The sequence below is a fragment of the Pseudorasbora parva genome, chromosome 18 (genome assembly GCF_024679245.1).
Source record: "Pseudorasbora parva isolate DD20220531a chromosome 18, ASM2467924v1, whole genome shotgun sequence".
NCBI lineage: Eukaryota > Metazoa > Chordata > Actinopteri > Cypriniformes > Gobionidae > Pseudorasbora > Pseudorasbora parva.
Window position 1 is genome coordinate 19,322,691 of NC_090189.1, and position 18,555 is coordinate 19,341,245.

Sequence of the window (18,555 nt, forward strand, 5' to 3'; positions counted from 1 at the left end):
AGTTCAGATGTTTCATGTGTTCTAGCTCAATCACACCTGGTTGCAACTAATGAAGCCCTTGATTATTTGGAGCCCTTGTTTTATTTTGGTATGCTTGAGACAACCGCTGTTTTGCAGATTTGTGCTATTGTGAGGGATTCTGTTCAGGGGGTTGAATAATTTTGAGACTGCAGAAGTTTTTAAAAGTTGCATTTTCAGTTTCATTTTGTTGTGTTGAGCTAATTCAATTATTTTGTTTGATTTGTCCATTGGCAAAAATATATTTTGATTTGCCATGGGGGTTGAATAATTTTGATAATTATATGTAGACTACACACTTTAAACCCTAACAATGAAAACCTGTCTCCACTTGTAAAGTTTTCATCCAGTGATGAAGTCTTCAAGGAGTGACTAGTTGCAAGTAACCAACTCATATTTGCATATCATTTTTAAATTACTAGTTCTTTTACTTAAAAAATATATTCAATTAAATAATATTGCACAAAACAGAAAATATGACCTCTATGTTTTCTCTACAGGTCTAATGCAGCAAAATCTGCTGTTTTACTCAACTTTTCTTTCGTGCAAACTGTTTACAACAAACATCAACAACAGATAGAACTAACAACCACTCATTTCTCCATGTTTTGGCTGTCAATATGTTAGAAATGTATATCTCTAAGCAAGACTAATATATATATATATATATATATATATATATATATATATATATATATATATATATATATATATATATATATATATATATATATATATATATATATACCGGTATATATATTTATCTTTTTTGTTTTGTTTTGTTTTTTGCATGCATTACTAATTCTATAATCTGGATGTTTTGCTGAGTTATTTGGGGCTATACAATTGCATCTTTATAGGTGAGATACGGTTTGTCCCCCATTACACATTCAATGGTTGAGCCACATGATTTTGACCAGTGCTTCTGTTGAGCAAATATCTAATAAAAAATTACAGAAAATACTTTCATTTGAATTCATTTTAAGATCTAAATGTGATTGGTCCAGGTCATAACATTATAAGAGATATCTATTGGACTTATCATGATATTACATGCCAATCAGAGATAAATAATATATGAATAGAAAGCATTACATTTCCTTTGTATGTCACAGAGTTTCCTGTTGACAAGTAATTAATACAGAAATATGTACAAAACAAGTTGCCTCACAAACAAGTTGAATTAAAAACTATCTTTTATTTTTCATTTTTTTGTCTCATAAAATGTAATCAGGTTCACATTTTTTTTTCATTTTCCATTGTTTACAAAAAATTAAGAGCATATTTAAATATTTTTAATCAAATGTTTCTAAAGTTAAACCTTTAGCATTTTTTCAAGTTATTGTTGTTTTTATTTTAACTCCCCCCCCCCCCCCCAATCCCCCTTTTATGTCATATTAGCATTTCTAAAGTGAAACCTTTAGAGAATAAGACAATTCTGGAAAGTGGAAAGCACATTGCCGACAATAAGTTACGTTATATTGTACAACAATTTCATTTTTAAAAACGTTCGAGATGTTAAAGTTCATTTTTTAAAAACGTTGCTTCGACGCACCGCCGCGTCCTCCGCGTGTCCAACGCATGCGATATTTGCTCTGTGGAACAGAGGCAAAACTCGCTTCTCCTTTCTCTCCAAACCTCATCCGCACAAAGAATGAGGGCCATTGTGTCGCTCTCGTGGCATACCTGACCTCATTTACATAAAGAATGAGGGTCATCTTGGCATGGACGGGACGAGGAACGACGTAGAACCGCGAGGGCCACTCGGGCCTGCCTCGCGCTGCCTGGACGGTTCAGCCTCCTCAGGAGCATCCAGGGATGTGGAAACATCATCATCCTTGTTTCAAAGGATGAGCAGAGTATTCCTCAAGGTTTACAGCATCTCAACAGAGAAGAGTAAAGGTCCAGATCAACGCTCGGGGAGAGTGATCTCAGGAACCCACTCGTTATAGCTGCGACTTTCTTCACAGAACAGGTGAAGCTTCTCCAGGGCTGGATCTTCCCATGAGTCCTCAGCTGGGTTCTGTTTAAAAAAAAGAGAGGAATGGTTTTAAAAACTAAGTCTTGGGACAAATTAACTTGCTCTTGCACTTAAATGTTAGTTTTGAAAAATATTCTCACCGTTATAAGGACACAGTGAGCGTCCTCGAGTTGACCTTTGGCACCAACAAGAGCGTTGAGACGTTTCAGGTCGTTTACTCTGACGATGCTGATGTCGTTGTCAAAGCAAAACGCTTGGATGAGAGTGAAGTGGATCTGGAGAGCGATGTCACACTCGAAGTCATCAGTGGCCAAAAGGCAGAAAGACACACTATCAGGGTCCCTGTGAGAACAAAAATAGGTTTCAAATTAGTTATTCCGCACGATATAGTAGGCTCTAGCATAATATGGATAAACATACAAGACATGGGTTATCACACGGAGGTTCCTCCAAACTTACTCGTTCATTATTTTTGCGCACTCGTAGACGCCAACAGTAATGCGACTCTCCGCCTTGGCAGACAGCAGGGCTTCGGACAGAAATTTTCCTTCATTTACCATTTTGATTTGGATTAAAGTATGCAGTAGCTGTTTGAAGTACAGTAGTGGATCAAGCTGAGCGAAACAAATCGGGAGTGAGTTTCCACCTGACACGCGACCTATATATATAGTGGTGAAGTGGCACGCGTTTGCACCCCGCGTTCTGATTGGCTGTTCGGAACAATAAAGAAACGGACGTATCCAAGGCGCGTGCCTTTAGATATGCATGACATCTATAGAACTGTAAGAAAAGATCAAACTCTGAGCCTTTCACTTTTGCCCTTAATTAAACGGCCCAACTTTTCAACTCAAAAGGCATGGCATAAATTCAACAAGATAAGTAATGATATGAGGTGTGGCATGCTATTATTCCATCAAAAATAATTGTAAACAGCTTTTTATAACTATCGTTCATGGAATATTTTGCCGTTTAAAGTGAACTAGTGAAAGCAAAACATGCTATACATGTGTGTAAAACCTAAAATAACGTAACAAAACATTGACGTTAATCAAAACGATCCTGAGTGAATTAACCAACATGTTGACCTATAGGCTATATCCCATCACTACGCAATCTGCGAATAGTGAGGCACTATGTTTTAGTTTTTGGAATTTTAGTTGTTTCTAGAAAAAAAAGGGTATACCGGTAGTTTACTGGGGTATTGCTCGATCAAGCATTTTTGTTTAAAGTTATAATTGTGAATATTAAATTTCTGATTTTATCAGAGTTTTACTGCTGATTGTATGTGTTGAAGATTATTTATTACCTATCTGATCGCATCACGCGTGGCTAATTTGCATGGCCTGACTTGCGGCGCGTGGCATCTGGCCATGCTCCTCGTTTGCTATGGAAACACTCCCCATCTGCTGATGGGGGAAGATAAAGGATCAGCTGAGCAAAGTTTAGCTGTATTTAGCAATTTAAACTTATACCTATTCATGCCTGCAGACACAAACATTTTTTACGGTGCCTTTAAATAATAAACGTGATATAAATATTCTTAACTGCATGGACTTGTTTAATGTGTAGCCATAGGCTATATTTGTTTAGTTTGCATGTTTGCATTTTTTTATATAAAATCGTCTAGAACACATCTTGAACAAACTTTTGCCTGACTTTTATTCTTTTAAATCACTTTTAAAATGAAATAGCTTCGTAACAGATGACTGTCCTAATCTGACTGCAGCTGCAGGAGGGACTAAGTAAAAGCAATTGTTCGATTAGTCTGCTTTGCGCTCGAGCAGGTTTGCCTTGGAACACCTGTCACTCTCGCGCACTAAGGGGGGTGGAGACGGGATGCCCGGACTGCAGATGTGATACTAGAACAATGCATCTATACTCGTAGCGAGTCTGAAACTATTTTCTTTCTTTCTTCTTTTTAACCTGCTTATTTGTGCTTTATAAATAAAGAACAAGCCTAGGACGTTGTGTATTTTTGCGCATTAATATCATTAATTTTTTGCATGTATTAAACGCAACTTGCAAAATATCAGTAAACACTAATTTTACATTCCGTCCTGTTGTTGGTGTTGTTTTGTTTAGTTTATTTTGTCTGCTGCAGTTTCACTATAACTAGATCAACTGAATCTGTTAATGCTCCATTTTGAAGCAGACACACAAAACTTGCACACACAATAGTCATGCGCTGCTGGGATGCGAGGGGCCATTGGGGGCATCCTAAAGTGAGGCCTCTCCATCTGCTCCTGTTCTGCAGGGTAACAATAGGCCTGCATCAGTCATCGTCAACCTGTTATCTTGAGCCTCTCAAATAACAAAAAAAAAACTTATTTCGTTTGTTCCCTATACGCTTGCATTCGGTAACAATCTGAGAAAACTGAGGGTTTTCCTGATATTGACATGATGCAGTATTTCGGGATGTTTTTTTTTTCTTATTAATTTTTATTTGAAAACCACCTGTGAAAAAAAATCTATATCAAAGCCTAAACAAGTCGTTCATTCGCAAATCATTAAAGCAGCGAATGTTTCTGCAAATGGAGACTATAAGAATATAAACATTGTTGAATTTTCAAGGTGGCCTACATTTGGAAAGCTGCATCTTATCACGTGGTCTGTGGTTGTAGCAGGCCAGATTGGGCAGCGGGGCGTCATGGCACGCGCATCCTATTTGCATTTGTAAAGGCGTCTAATAATAGAAGTTTCTGAACTAACAATAGGACCGTTTCAGTGTGTCCACAGATGGCCACACTCCACCTGTCTTTTCTGCTGAGGGCGGGGGGAGGTGATCCCTTATTTGCCCAAATTTGCCAACTTTCACCAATAAATTCTCTGCTAAAATATACTAAGTCATGTAGCCTAACATTCAACAAATTGTTAGGAGTTCATCCTAATATTTAACCTCTATTGATACCTGAATCGTAGCCTATTTAATCAAATAAATGGCTCTTAAATAAAAAATATATCCCAAGTAGCCTATAACAAAGTTATTTAATATCTGAGGCAAGATATTACTTTTTTTTGTTCGTGTAAACAGTTTTAAGTACCATACTTGGTCCGGAGATAATACATCACATTTTAATACTAAAACCAAGCAAAATGAGTAGGCAAAATAGTAACGTATATAAACCAACATAAAGTATTGCCTAATGCTTAAACGCATAAATGCATTTGGTTATATATGCTAAAATAGTCAAAAGAATAAGTTGAAGTCTGCAGCAAGCCCTAAAAGTGACATTATAGCTTTCATCAATCTGCCACGAGCCGGAGTGTGACAATAATATTAGCATACCAATGCACCATTCAGGCGAACCAATCAGAGGGCGCTTCTTTCATAGCCACCACGAGCCGAAGAGGATAAAATCAGCGAGCACACTCCGTTAGAGCACCAATCCTTTCGGATTACATCCAACTTCAGCTCTGCTTTCTGCTCTTTGTGGAATTACAACCAGTCATCATTATCATCATGACTCTTGAAGAAGTTCTCATCCAGAAGCCCAGCGAGAGAGCTCAGTGCACTGGGAAAGCACTGGAAGAGGTTTTGGTTTCTGCCAAAGCGAACGATTGCCTTACCATTGGCGTTTACGAATCTGCCAAAGTCATGAATGTGTAAGTATGCAGTCCATTTTTTTCTTTCATGCCTGCTTCTTTAATCAAGTACTTCGACTTATTTAGTAGTCTAGAAGTGATGCTTACAATTTGCCTCTTCTTGTATTTAAGTGACCCCGACAGCGTTTCTTTCTGCGTCCTGGCAATGGATGAGGAATTCGAGTGTGACATCGCTCTCCAGATCCACTTCACACTCATCCAAGCCTTCTGTTTTGACAACGACATCAGTATCGTCAGAGTGAATGACATGCAGCGTCTTTCTGAGCTTGTTGATGACAAACCTGAACAATTTGAAGATGCTCACTGCGTGCTCATCACGGTATGTATAAGTATAAGAAAATATGTTACTCTCATTGGCAAAAGCAGAAAAAATAGGCTATGCTTTCGCAACGTGTTTGATGTCATACTAAATTGCATTTTATCACAACAGAAACCAACTGAGGATTCATGGGAAGATCCAGCCCTGGAGAAGCTTCACCTGTTCTGTGAAGAAAGTCGCAGCTATAACGAGTGGGTTCCTGAGATCACTCTCCCCGAGCGTTGATCTGGACCTTTACTCTTCTCTGTTGAGATGCTGTAAACCTTGAGGAATACTTTGCTCATCCTTTGAAACAAGGATGATGATGTTTCCACATCCCTGGATGCTCCTGAGGAGGCTGAACCGTCCAGGCAGCGCGAGGCAGGCCCGAGTGGCCCTCGCGGTTCTACGTCGTTCCTCGTCCCGTCCATGCCAAGATGACCCTCATTCTTTATGTAAATGAGGTCAGGTATGCCACGAGAGCGACACAATGGCCCTCATTCTTTGTGCGGATGAGGTTTGGAGAGAAAGGAGAAGCGAGTTTTGCCTCTGTTCCACAGAGCAAATATCGCATGCGTTGGACACGCGGAGGACGCGGCGGTGCGTCGAAGCAACGTTTTTAAAAATGAACTTTAACATCTCGAACGTTTTTAAAAATGAAATTGTTGTACAATATAACGTAACTTATTGTCGGCAATGTGCTTTCCACTTTCCAGAATTGTCTTATTCTCTAAAGGTTTCACTTTAGAAATATTAATGTGACAAAAAATAAGAAAAACTTAACTTAAAAAAAATCACTAAAAGTTTATAAATGGTTGATATAAAAATTAAGAAAATATTTAAATATGCTGTTTCAGACTTTGCATTGTAAAGTAATGAAAATAATAAATGTGTTAAAATGAATAATTGTGTCATGTGTTCACTCTTCTGCATTCTTATCACACACACACCATAGTTTATATGTCCTATTCAAGGCAAACACATTAACATTTAATGAATGAAAACGAGGCTGTGTGATTGTTCAGTCCGTTCAGTAAATTTGATGTAGGCCTATAGGAAATATCTGGTATTGTTTATGAGATGGTATTTGATGTTTCAGAAATTTCCTAGCCAAAAAAAATAGTCCTTCTCAGCATGTGTTTAAATTATATATAGACATATTGAACCCACTGCACGCGTATCTTACAGGCTCGTTTTCATTGGCCAAAAAAAATGAAACACGTTTCTAAAGTTTTGTTTCTGAAGTAGCCTAACTCTCTATTGGGGTCAGCATATAGTGTCAGATGCCATCTGCAGCCTCTGGTGATCTGCATGTGTAAAGCCACAGCACAATAGTAGCGCGCTGTCCCGTTAAATTGGGGGCCCCAGCACAAGGAACTCATTGTTACCTCGGCAGATGTCTGAGCCGCGACGCTACTCCATCTGCCAAGCAGCGCAGATGGGAGGTGAAGGCGGTGTCGCGGGGGTGAGTGTTGGGCTGCCAATCGTATGGCTCCCTGTCAGTTGCTGTATTGTTTACAAACCGCCCATGGCTTCTGCACGGATTGCTGCAGCTCTAGGCGCTGAAAGAGGGGCTTCAATGGAAGCACAGAGGAGCTGTAAACTGATTATGCAGGGCTATTTAGCAAAAGTTTGTACACAAAAATAGATAAAAGCAGTAAGGGCGGACAAACATTATCATACATTTTTATGTACATAAACTACATAAAATGTTACATGCCTATTTAAGCCTCTGATACAGACACATTTTATAATTACAGAAAAGGAAATACTTTGAATGTTAACCAATAAAAAATAAGCATTTATTTTCTCAGTGATTTTGGTCTATTAGACTTTTTGTTTGTTGTTGTTGTTGTTGCTAAAAGTTTTGATAACTGAAAAACTGCAGTGACACTACTAATTTTTAGGCTGAGGATTTGTCACACAAAAATTTACATTCGTCAGTTTATTCACCCCCATGTTGTTACACATCTATATGACATTTTTTATTCTGTGAAACAAAATATATTTTGAAAAATGTTACAGTATTCCTGACAGAAAGGCAGCAGCTAGTGAGACTGGGGAAACTCTCACTGTCAGCAAGGTTGTGTCATCTCCCCACTGCTCTTCTCACTGTACACAAATGACTGCACTCCAAAACACCCCTCTGTCAAGCTCCTGAATAGTCATCGGCGTTATCCAAAGTGGTAACTAGTCTACTTACCGACTGAAGGTTGAACAGCTGGCTGTCTGGAGCAGTCATAACAACTTTCAGCTGAACAGACTCAAAAGAGTGGAGATGAACACACTCAAAAGAGTGGAGATGAACACACTCAAAAGAGTGGAGATGAACACACTCAAAAGAGTGGAGATGAACACACTCAAAAGAGTGGAGATGAACACACTCAAAAGAGCGGAGATGAACACACTCAAAAGAGTGGAGATGATTGTGGACTTAACCCTCAGTACGGTGTTGCCTCCAGGCAACATAGACTATTTTAGATTATTTTTAATCAAATGAAACACCAATGTATTGTTCAGACCTATCCCCATGAAGAAGAACTCAAATACTAATCAATGAAAGTGCAAAAAAATGGGTCACATGACCTACAGGGGTCCATTTTGTGTCGTGTTTCAGTCATGTGCCCAGGTCACATGACTCCATATTTTCTTCAATGAAAAGGGCATTTTTCACTAACTTCCTGTCCAGATAATCACCCACAAAAATATGATTCACCTTCACTGGTAAGTAAAGAAATATTTTCAAGAACTCTACATTATATATCATCAAATGTTTTAGAGTAAAGAACAAAAAACTGTGTGTTGCCTCAAGGCAACATTGTACCAATGGAATCGTGTAAGGCCATAGCAGATACACTAGGATGGATACAAATACAGCATATTTGTAAGGAAAAGAGTTAGAGTTCTCTAAATATATTTGCATTTTTGCACAATATTGTAATGCATGTATAAAAATAGTAATACACATACTTTAACTGCATATATTATGATCTGCACATTTTCTATAGCACTCAAATGACCACTGTTGAGGGTGAGGATGAGGTGTCGTGATGAGGAAGATGAGGTCATAGTGATAATCCGGCAGGCAGAGAGTAAGGGTGAGATCGAAGATGGAGATGAGGATGAAGATGAATATGATAATTTGGTATGATTAATAACTTGATGTGATGGCTTGATGTAATGGTTTGGCAATACTTGCCATCCACGAACGTACAATGTTGCCAAAATTTTAAATGTTGCTTTTTATTAAATAGGACATTTGTAATACATTATATATACTTACATTATACTATATTCCATTATTTATATTTTTTTTTCTGTATAATATTATTATTGTGTTATATTTCATTTCGTGTCTGCATTTCACTTCTGCACTGGAAGCTCCTGTCACTGAGATAAATTCCTTGCGTGTAAACATGCTTGCCAATACAGCGCTTTCGTTCTGATTCTGTACATACAGTGAAAGTCAATGCTCCAGCACTGGTTTGGACCCGATTGACTTTCATTTGTACTATGGACAACAACAAAAAGCTATCCTTTTAAGAAAGAACACACAGTTTTGATGAGTGCCGTAGATTCCTGTATGCACGAAGACTGTCTCTTTTAGGATCTTTGACGACTCCACTGATTGTAGGCACAGACTCTGCTCCCCTGTTTCTCTTAACTCTGTGCAAGAGTATGCGATAAACCCCTGTGATGGGACTGCGCATGCGCTTTCCTTGGTTATTAAGAATATGTTCCTGAGTGACTCCCAGTTTCTCCAGAATAGCTTTTATCTCCTCCTGGTCTTTGTCTAACTCCCCTGGACCGGACTCGAGCAGATAAATGGGGTTGAGCTGGTATAAGGGAGGAATAGGGCGGAAGAGTTCCACTGGCAACAGCCACTCGCAGCCCAACATTTGGTCCAGTGCACATCGCTCTAACGGTTCTGGCTTCAGTATCCCCCGGATCAGCCGCTGACATGGAGCTGATACACAGGTTGGCAGGACATAGGCCCCCTCCAGCACACTTTGGCGCAACTTGGCCACAGTATCAGCCCGGAATGGCAAGGTACCAGTCACCATGAAAAAGAGGAGGACACCCATTGCCCACACATCCACAGGTGGCCCGATGTAAGACTCATCTTTAAAGAGCTCCGGAGCTGCATAAGGAGGAGAGCCACAAAAAGTGTCTAGGGCTTGGTTGCGATTCTTGACCCTCTTGCTGAAGCCAAAGTCAGCCACTTTTATGCAAGAGTTGGTTGTATAAAGAACATTTTCAGCCTTCAGATCTCGATGGATGATGTTGTTCTCGTGCTGAAATGAACACATATGCAAATATATAAATTCAAGAAATCAGATTCAATTCAACATTCTCATGCAGTGATTAAAATTAGTTGGTTCAATGACATAAATAAATAAATATATATATTTTTTAAATTTCTGTATTCTCTAAGATATTTTAGTTTATAAATATGTTTATTTTTTTTAATGGTAATACGTATACATACAAACTTCATGAATTAGTATAATAATTATGATTTTTTTTATTAATTAATACATTAATTCATATACACAAATACACTCACAAACCTCACAACTCATAACAAGCAGTTTTGTTAAAATAAAACATTTCCAGAGACATACAATAATAAATAAAACTACTCAAGACTAATTTTTTAGAATTTAGTTAGTTTCCTTATTATGATTGTTTTGACTTTAAAATATATATCAAATGTTACAAATGTTATATTAAATCAAAAAGATTTTAATGCCAAAATATCAAACATGCTCTTTATAGAATAGGTGTTTTCAAATCATTGTATGTATGAACTGCATTTTAATTTGAACAAAAATGATCATTGCACTGAGCATCACTGAGCCATTTAACAGTTTGACACTATTTGATGTGTTTTCTAAAATCTAGAGTGCAATGTGTATTTGAGTCTGACCATGTATTTGACTGCTGACAGGATTTGGGCAAATACAATCTTGCTTTCCCGGTCAGAGAGTTTTCCTCCAGAGCTGATCCTGGTGTGGAGGTCTCCTCCTCCAGCGAATTCAAGAACCAGGTACAAGCGGCTTGGTGTCTCCAGTACCTCATACAGCTGCAATAAGTTTGGGTGGTACAAGCTTTCCATGTTGGCGATCTCTCTGGACAGCATCCTCTGGGTCTGTATGTCCAGCCTCATCTTATCCATGATCTTGATGGCAACCTTGTCTAAAGGAAATGCGCGCAGAGTAAAGTCAGAATGACGACATCGCACATTAATCCTGTTACTTTCTTAATTCTGACCTACTTTTGCCATACCTTTGGTGAGGGCGTGGACGGCCAGTTTGACTTTCGAAAAGTTCCCACAACCAATCTGACCACGGACTTTGTAGAAGCCCACCCTTCTGCCCACCGTCAGCTCCTTCACGGTTTCTTCGTCTTTGCACATGTCCTGCGTTAATTTTTCCAGAGGTGTCAGCCGCTTGGTAGGGTCTCCGTCTTCCTCCTCCTCCTCCTTCACTGACCCACATTCTGAGCTGTCCGTCAGAGTGTAAAGGCTGTGCCGAAACACCTGTGGCGACACCTGAATTGCTCTTTCTGGCATTTTGCAGCTGCTTAAGGCTGAAAAACAGGAACCGACCAAGAGGCATTAGTTAGAAACGCATAGCAATTAATATGTGTAATTATAACAGTAAACACATCTAATATTCTTGTTCTAAAGTAAGAAATAACACCATACAAGCAGTACAGCAGTGAATTTTGTAAAATTGTTCAACAAACATAAAAATGTATAGCTGCATATGGCTAACTGCCCATGCTAACGCTAATCACATAAATATATCTACTTCACCTTATTAATAATTGTATATTGTTTATTTAAGCACTATATGCATCGAATACACTTTAAGAACTGTTTAAAAGTTAACAAGCAATTTGACAAGCTTTGTTGACTAAATCTTCACATAACATTAACAAGTGTAAAATAGCTATAAGATCTTACCGTTGTGCTCTTGCAGTAGACTGATGAATGGCTGCTTTTTATAGGATTAGAAGTCAAAGAATATCTCAACGTATTCATATTTTAAGATCAGATCTAAATAAGTCAGAGTAATAATATTGAACTTCTTTTACAGGTTAAAAAATACAGTTACAATAGGTTAAGGTCAAGTAAGACCAGCATGCAGATATTCATTTGAACTGCCCTGTTCTGTAACTGCATGAGTAAAAATCATTTATGTGGTTTCCCCTCAAAAGTCTTCCTGTCTCCTGGGAAGTCTTCAGCTCTCTCTATCCATCACATTGTCAAAGTGAAACAGAACATGCTGGTATCATGTTTCCTAATCTGCCAGCTTTATTTAGAGCTACTTTAATCCTCCCGCTGTCCGGGATGATGCCTGTGATAAACAAAAGGCAAGAACCACAGCGAAAGGAAGGTGAATAACAAGAAAACACGTGCATCACTGATTCTTTTGAAGCTTTCATCTTGTCATGTTTGTGCTGGTGGGATACAATCATACAGGAGGTCAGGGGACCCTAGAGATGTGATCGTCAGTGATCTTAATGAGGCTGATCTCTGACTGTACAGCTTCAGACGTTATGTAACAGCATTACTAATGAGATTACTGCAGGCACTCCTTGACTCAAAGGTTTGGATTATTACTAGTCTGCCAGCCTCTCAATTTGAATGATGAGGCATCACATTCTCATTCTAGAGAGCATTTGTGTCATTCGTGACAGGAAGAAAGCCTCTGTGGGGGTTCTGTGTGTGCGTTGTCTCTTCTGTGTATAATATAATAATGTGCATTTATTCTCTTCCAAATAAGTTCAAAATAAAGTTTAGAATAATTCTCAAATGTTCATAAAATGTCATGTCTTGCAATCATTGACTAAATATGAATTTCAACAAAACAAACAAAATATTAGGGGAAAAATAAATTGACTGGCATAAGTTCTGTCATGAAACTCTAGATGGCCCAGGGTGATTGGTTCCTGCTGTATCAGTAGCCAATGGGCTCACTGCTCAACCTTGTACCGTTCAACATTTTCTGTAGCAGATGGAAACCCTCACCTTCCCCAAATCCACCTGTATAAATCTGCAGCAGCAGCATCATGTCTTATTTGCTCACAACGGTGTTGTGGCAGTAGCAAGCAGTGTTGGGGGTAACGCATTACAAATAACTACGTATTTGTATCGTAGTTACGTAATCAGGTTACTTTTTCTAGTAACTAATAAAGCATTACGCAAATGCATTACTTTTAAAAATTACAACAAAATATCTGAGTTACTTTTTCAAATAAGAAATGCAAGCTACTTTGTTATCCAATTTATTGACTGACAGAGCTGTCCCAATATTGAGAAAAAAAGTGCAGATACGTTGTGTGAAAACATGAGGGTTATTGTAGTTCTTGACTAGATATGAGCATGTGTTTATCACTCTCATTTGCACAAGAAAGATTCAGTATTCCTAAAAAAATTGGAATACTGCACAAAACTCCAATAATTAAATATGTAAAATAAATTCACTAAAATATAGAAGTACCACTAGGCCAGTGTAATATATTTTGTTCAACTGAGTACTTGCAATATCCCAAATGTTTCCAAATATTTGTAAACCATGAGAAAATTGCTATTTTAACCAATGAACCGGGACGGGACATCTGAGGAAGTCGCCTGTCAATTGCGTCACATCTGTGTTAACCTAGGTTTCCGGTTTTATTTGATATAAACTTTTTACTCTTAGCAGTGAACAAGTGTCACAGCAGCGCCGAGCGAACGCACAGAGTATAGCATATTTTCAACAGACTCAAATGTATCTAACATGATAAACAGAGCTGCGTTACGTCATACTTATGACTGACTAGGCTAGAGGAGAACTGGCACCCTGACTGAGTCTGGTTTCTCCCAAGATGTATTTTTCTCCATCATGCCCTGATGGAGTTTTGGTTCCTTGCCACTGTTGCCTTTGGCTTGGCTTGCTCAGTTGGGGACACTAAAATTATTCATTTATTAAGTTATTCAACTAAATATACAAATAAAAATCATTAATTACGTCTTATTTAATTCTATAAACTATAATACTGATCTGCCAACATTGTCGCTATATGATAAATTAATATAAGCTGATAAGATCACGGTTTTCTCCAGAACGACATACAGCCAAATCAAAATTTGTTGCAATATTGTCCTGTTTAACACTGTGAAGCTGCTTTGAAACAATCATCTTTGTAAAAGCGCTATATAAATTAAGTTGATTGATTGAGTGATTGAAATGGCACCGGTGACTTTGGCATAATAAAAGTCCCACTGCTTGCAAGGTGTGTTGCGTTCATCTTATTAACAATAGCTCCAGCCGTCTTGCTCGGCTCCCACAACACTCAGTCCTGCTCTGCTTCATACTACAGTAACATTAATAATCACTTCCATGAACATGATTTCTGGCCTATCCCGAGTCCTATCCTGATTCTTTTACACCTGTTGTGAGGTGAAGACCACATGTCCCAAGATTCTGTGCTTAAACTTGGCGTCATCAAACAACGCCTTTTTTTAATAGTAGACCTCTAGACAGAAAACTTAAAACTTGTTTTATTGGTTAAGTAAGTGTTGGGGGGGGGGGGGGGTCATCCCTGGAGGCGTATCGTGTGGGCGGAGCTAAAGAATGACGAGCACACACAAAGCGGTGACATCCTCAAGCATGGAGAAGAAAATGCTACCCTAAATAAACCATAGCTATCAATCAGATTCAAATAATACATATATGATGCAGAATCAGATCTGGAGGCTGAAATAAATTGAACAGGAGGAGCGACAACAGCAGGACGTCCGTTTTATTATATGTACTGTATTTAGTAGCCTGTCAACGTTTGTGTGGGTTTACTCGCAGTTTATGAGGACATGATTCGGTTTATGGACTATTGTATGTGACTAAACCTTAGCAGTAGCAAGCAAAACGGTTTTGCACGTCAGACTAGTGTAACGTTATACATAGAACAACAATGGAGTAACCGTTGGTGCATTTGAATGAAGAAGCACGCTTTGTGAGAACGCTAGGTTTAAGTTTGGGTGGTTTTCCAATAAACAAACCTATATTGGTCAGCTAAACAAATGTATTTAAACACACACCATACATCGCATGCTCCATTGATAAATTAACTAACTTTATACACGATCGTGCCGTTTACTGATGTTTACTTACGCGACGATAGCCAACAACACAGACATTTGAAGCAGTTTTACTCACCGCCTTTTTCCAAAGCAGGACTGTGAACCTTTATCGTTGGGACCGCTCCATCAAAAACACACTTCTTTGGTAAAGTCCTGACAGCAGAGACCGTGGAGATCCACTTTTGCGACATTACCGAAGCGAATGTTGTGACGCTTCCCGTCATTTCTGCGTTCAAAACGGTTCAAATGCAGCGCTGCCTTCCTGGAATGCTGTGCTGAAGCATTGAAGTCGCTTGATGTCACCCATAGGAATAAAGTGGAGCGCGACAGACGTGTTGCACGGACTAGTGGATCTGCACCTGAGAGCAGTGTTTATGGGCGGCGTGCATCTAGTCACGCGCGCGCGCACACTTCCGGGAGTAGACCCGTACGGCCCATACAAGGACTTTCCGCTCTTTCGACGTCAAGCGGACCCATACTCGAAAAAAACTCTCCAAAACTTGTGAGAAACCGGAAGGAGTATTTTTGACACAGAAATACTCCATCAAACGTCCAACATTAGTTTTTGAAACTTTGTCTATGTTTAGGATGGGAATCCAAGTCTTTAAACAGTGTAAAAAGCTCAGTATGCATGAAACAGCATTTCACCCCCCCTTTAAAGTCCCGTACTTGCTCTAAAGCACCAACAACAAACAACAGCAGCAGCAGCAGCGTAGCAGCTCTATTCTGCCAAGAAAAAACATATCAACATTGTCATATCCATTACCTGCCGAACACTCAAGGCCTGGTTTCACAGAAAGGGCTTAGATTAAGCCAGGATTAGGCATTACTTCAATTAGAATATTTAAGTAGCTTTAGAAAAAAACAATTACTGGTGTGCATCTTGAGACAAAACAATGGCACTGACATATTCTAAGATACGGAAGTGCACATCGTTTTGTAACTATTTTATTTTAAATTACATTAGCACTGATAATGTTGCATGTAATAATGTCTACATGGAAAATACTATTTTAAATATATTAGATTTACATTTTTGTAACAGTTGAGCTGCTGGGTGATTTAAACTTTACTTAAAAAGTCAATTATTTCAACAGTCTGATTCTTTTAATGAACCAGCATGTTCCTGGAATTTGACGCCATGAGGCACTTTCTTTGTGTATTTAAGAGCATGTAGGCCCTACAGGTCTGTGTGACTGATGAAGGCACTGAATTACCAAGCGTCTCTATTGATGAGATTAAAAGCTTTATCTGGAACATGGCGGTTGTGTTTACAGGTGTGCGGGCAACATGCAAGAGCACTCGGGTCGTAAGCTCCTGGAAGTCCATGTCACCTGCCATTGCTCCCCTTCTGAATGACCTCTCATATAACAGTCTTCACAGCTGTATGTTCATAAATGCTCATTTATTAAATTAAGAACATAACACAGAACTCAATCAAAAACGTTTTTGAATATATTATAAATTTTCAAATAAATAGAGCTGCCAAGCGCAAACAGGATAAAGTTGACCCTCACATTACAATGGACAGATCATAAAAAGTGTCAGTTTTTCCTCCTCTTCAGGCGAGGGTCCATCGATCCGTAAAGGCTCTGCTGCTCCAGCTCTCTCACCCTCTGACGCAGAGCCTCAATCTCTTTGTTCTTTTCATCCTGAATGAACTGGAGCTTCTGAAGACACAAACACAATGACACACAAAAGAGGTAGAAATAAAGGTGCAATCATAAACCTTCTTTCCTCGATGCCTTGAGGTGTTTTGACAGTATGCCTCACTCTTTTAAAGATGTTCTGCGGATGAGGAGCAGAGGCTTGTGTCTGCGGATGACTCTTTGCAGACATGCTCTGGGCCCTTGCAAGCTTAGCGCCAAACTGCAAAGGATGAAACATTTTAACAGCCATAAAACTAAAACAACCATAAAAGTAATAAGATAATGTATATACTTTAATAGTGTATTAAAACTATTAAAGTTGAATTTATTTACAAAATAATTAGGTTCATGAATTAAAATCTACCTCCATTTGAAGTTTAATGATTTGGCTTTGCTTTTCTTTTTCCTTCTCCTTCACCTGCCTTCTCATTTCCTCCAAAGCACATTCATTTCTCTCATGAGCCACTTTCAGTTCAGCATCTTTAGCATCCACTTAGAAAACAAGATGTTTTGTTTTTGAATATGTTATCCTGCAATATAGTATACTGAACAGCTATGGATGTTTTATTCCTGTAAGGATGGTAGATTAAAAGTCTTCTTCACTTACATTTCCTTTGTGTTTCTTTATCCCGGTCTTCCAACTCCCTCTGGTGTTGATCTTGCAGGGCCTTAATCTCAGCTGTCAGTATTTGAAGCCGAGTCTTGCTTTCCTACAACCACAAGGGGGCAGAATCGAGCACAAACAACGAACACAAAAAAACGTAATTACAATCTTATTCTTGTGCCAGCAATAATTAAAAACAGTCCGATGCCATCTTACCTCTATTTGAGCTTTAATATCTTTCTTCATCTGAAGAACTTCAGTTTCCAGCCTTTCATTTTCAACTAGAAAGGGTTCGGATCATTTATGTATATTTTATTTGGATTACAATGAAACGAAGTGAACAAAGCCTATTATTTAATCTACCTCTGAGGTCGCACTGATGTTGTAAGGTGTGTTGTAGACCTTTGACAGTTTCCAAAAGTCCATCTCTCTCTGAAGAAGAAAGAAAGACATTACAAAGAAGCATTTATATTACTAACGGAACAACGTTATGCAGAAAAAGTGCACATTTCTTCGTTGCAATTTAAGTATGGGGGTGGATTTCACATAAACACCAACAACTGTAACGCTTTAACAATCCGTTACTCCGCTAGATGGCAGTAGAGATTAGTTTGACACAATTCTGTCGCTAGCCCTTATTTGTCTCCTATTTGTCTTACCTTCAGTTAAATGTTTCTCCTTGTTCTGTGCTAGTTTTAGAAATCTGCTAGTCTCTTCCAGCTGTATTTCAAGTGTATTATTTTCCCCTTTCATCTCCGTAATTTTCTTAATCACACAAAACACAAATTTACCTCAGATTAGCGCAGAGCTTTTATAACAACACTAAGTTCTTCATAAATGTCATTTGAATATCTTAAATATACATTACATATAAATATACATCTAAATATAACATAAAATACATCTAATAATGTATATTTAATATATCTTAAATATACATTACATCTAAATATACATTAGACCTTACATGCTCCAATTGGATGAAATCTTTCACAAGTTTAGTCAAGTCGACGGCAGTGAGCTTTTTCATCTCGACCAGCGTTAACTAGGCAACAGTGATATATACCTCCGCTTTGTCGTCAATTTAAAGACAAATTGTAGTAAACTATGATAAAAGGCTTTCTCAGCGTATGTTCAGGGTATTTTGTTTCCCGGATAAACACATGGAAAGAAGGCGGTGAGGTGAAACAAATCCTTGTAACTTCTTCGAAATATCAACCACGTGATCCCTGGGAGCAGTAGTGGTAGGTCACAGAGACGGAGAGCAAA

The 18,555-nt window shown here is 38.5% G+C and overlaps 4 protein-coding genes across 4 annotated transcripts; 1 reads left to right on the plus strand and 3 right to left on the minus strand.

Moving 5' to 3' along the window:
• Positions 1-1,417: 1,417 nt before the first annotated feature.
• LOC137046670 (growth arrest and DNA damage-inducible protein GADD45 gamma) lies at positions 1,418-2,749 on the minus strand. Its single transcript, XM_067423995.1, has 3 exons — positions 2,459-2,749; positions 2,140-2,341; positions 1,418-2,041 (listed from the first exon to the last, which is right to left on the minus strand). The coding sequence occupies exons 1-3, from the start codon at positions 2,557-2,559 to the stop codon at positions 1,928-1,930; spliced, it is 417 nt and encodes a 138-aa protein (XP_067280096.1). The 5' UTR covers positions 2,560-2,749; the 3' UTR covers positions 1,418-1,927.
• Positions 2,750-5,196: 2,447 nt separating this feature from the next.
• Positions 5,197-6,740, plus strand: LOC137046669 (growth arrest and DNA damage-inducible protein GADD45 gamma-like). The gene is made up of 3 exons (XM_067423993.1): positions 5,197-5,602; positions 5,714-5,921; positions 6,033-6,740. Exons 1-3 carry the CDS (start codon positions 5,460-5,462, stop codon positions 6,144-6,146), a joined length of 465 nt encoding a protein of 154 aa, XP_067280094.1. The 5' UTR covers positions 5,197-5,459; the 3' UTR covers positions 6,147-6,740.
• Positions 6,741-8,737: 1,997 nt separating this feature from the next.
• On the minus strand, positions 8,738-13,737 carry nim1kb (NIM1 serine/threonine protein kinase). Its single transcript, XM_067423247.1, has 4 exons — positions 11,872-13,737; positions 11,190-11,492; positions 10,831-11,099; positions 8,738-10,195 (listed from the first exon to the last, which is right to left on the minus strand). Exons 2-4 carry the CDS (start codon positions 11,473-11,475, stop codon positions 9,440-9,442), a joined length of 1,311 nt encoding a protein of 436 aa, XP_067279348.1. The 5' UTR covers positions 11,476-11,492; positions 11,872-13,737; the 3' UTR covers positions 8,738-9,439.
• A 2,682-nt stretch (positions 13,738-16,419) lies between these two features.
• On the minus strand, positions 16,420-18,521 carry LOC137047190 (coiled-coil domain-containing protein 152-like). Its single transcript, XM_067424793.1, has 8 exons — positions 18,254-18,521; positions 17,946-18,051; positions 17,650-17,718; positions 17,503-17,567; positions 17,290-17,392; positions 17,047-17,174; positions 16,807-16,902; positions 16,420-16,703 (listed from the first exon to the last, which is right to left on the minus strand). The coding sequence occupies exons 1-8, from the start codon at positions 18,314-18,316 to the stop codon at positions 16,578-16,580; spliced, it is 756 nt and encodes a 251-aa protein (XP_067280894.1). The 5' UTR covers positions 18,317-18,521; the 3' UTR covers positions 16,420-16,577.
• Positions 18,522-18,555: the final 34 nt, after the last annotated feature.

What these genes read in the sequence shown, in the direction of transcription:
- LOC137047190 (XM_067424793.1), bottom strand. Translation starts at nt 18,316, where the DNA reads ATGAAAAAGCTCACTGCCGTCGACTTGACTAAACTTGTGAAAGATTTC. An exon ending in GGAGAAACATTTAACTGAAG is followed by an intron (nt 17,719 to 17,945) that starts GTAAGACAAATA and finishes TTTCTTCTTCAG; the next exon opens with AGAGAGATGGACTTTTGGAA. An exon ending in TAAAGAAACACAAAGGAAAT is followed by an intron (nt 17,175 to 17,289) that starts GTAAGTGAAGAA and finishes TTGTTTTCTAAG; the next exon opens with TGGATGCTAAAGATGCTGAA.
- nim1kb (XM_067423247.1), bottom strand. Translation starts at nt 11,475, where the DNA reads ATGCCAGAAAGAGCAATTCAGGTGTCGCCACAGGTGTTTCGGCACAGC. An exon ending in CGTCCACGCCCTCACCAAAG is followed by an intron (nt 11,100 to 11,189) that starts GTATGGCAAAAG and finishes CATTTCCTTTAG; the next exon opens with ACAAGGTTGCCATCAAGATC. An exon ending in TGTCAGCAGTCAAATACATG is followed by an intron (nt 10,196 to 10,830) that starts GTCAGACTCAAA and finishes TGTTCATTTCAG; the next exon opens with CACGAGAACAACATCATCCA.
- LOC137046670 (XM_067423995.1), bottom strand. Translation starts at nt 2,559, where the DNA reads ATGGTAAATGAAGGAAAATTTCTGTCCGAAGCCCTGCTGTCTGCCAAG. An exon ending in TGCGCAAAAATAATGAACGA is followed by an intron (nt 2,342 to 2,458) that starts GTAAGTTTGGAG and finishes TTGTTCTCACAG; the next exon opens with GGACCCTGATAGTGTGTCTT. An exon ending in CTCACTGTGTCCTTATAACG is followed by an intron (nt 2,042 to 2,139) that starts GTGAGAATATTT and finishes TTTTTTAAACAG; the next exon opens with AACCCAGCTGAGGACTCATG.
- LOC137046669 (XM_067423993.1), top strand. Translation starts at nt 5,460, where the DNA reads ATGACTCTTGAAGAAGTTCTCATCCAGAAGCCCAGCGAGAGAGCTCAG. An exon ending in TCTGCCAAAGTCATGAATGT is followed by an intron (nt 5,603 to 5,713) that starts GTAAGTATGCAG and finishes CTTGTATTTAAG; the next exon opens with TGACCCCGACAGCGTTTCTT. An exon ending in CTCACTGCGTGCTCATCACG is followed by an intron (nt 5,922 to 6,032) that starts GTATGTATAAGT and finishes TTATCACAACAG; the next exon opens with AAACCAACTGAGGATTCATG.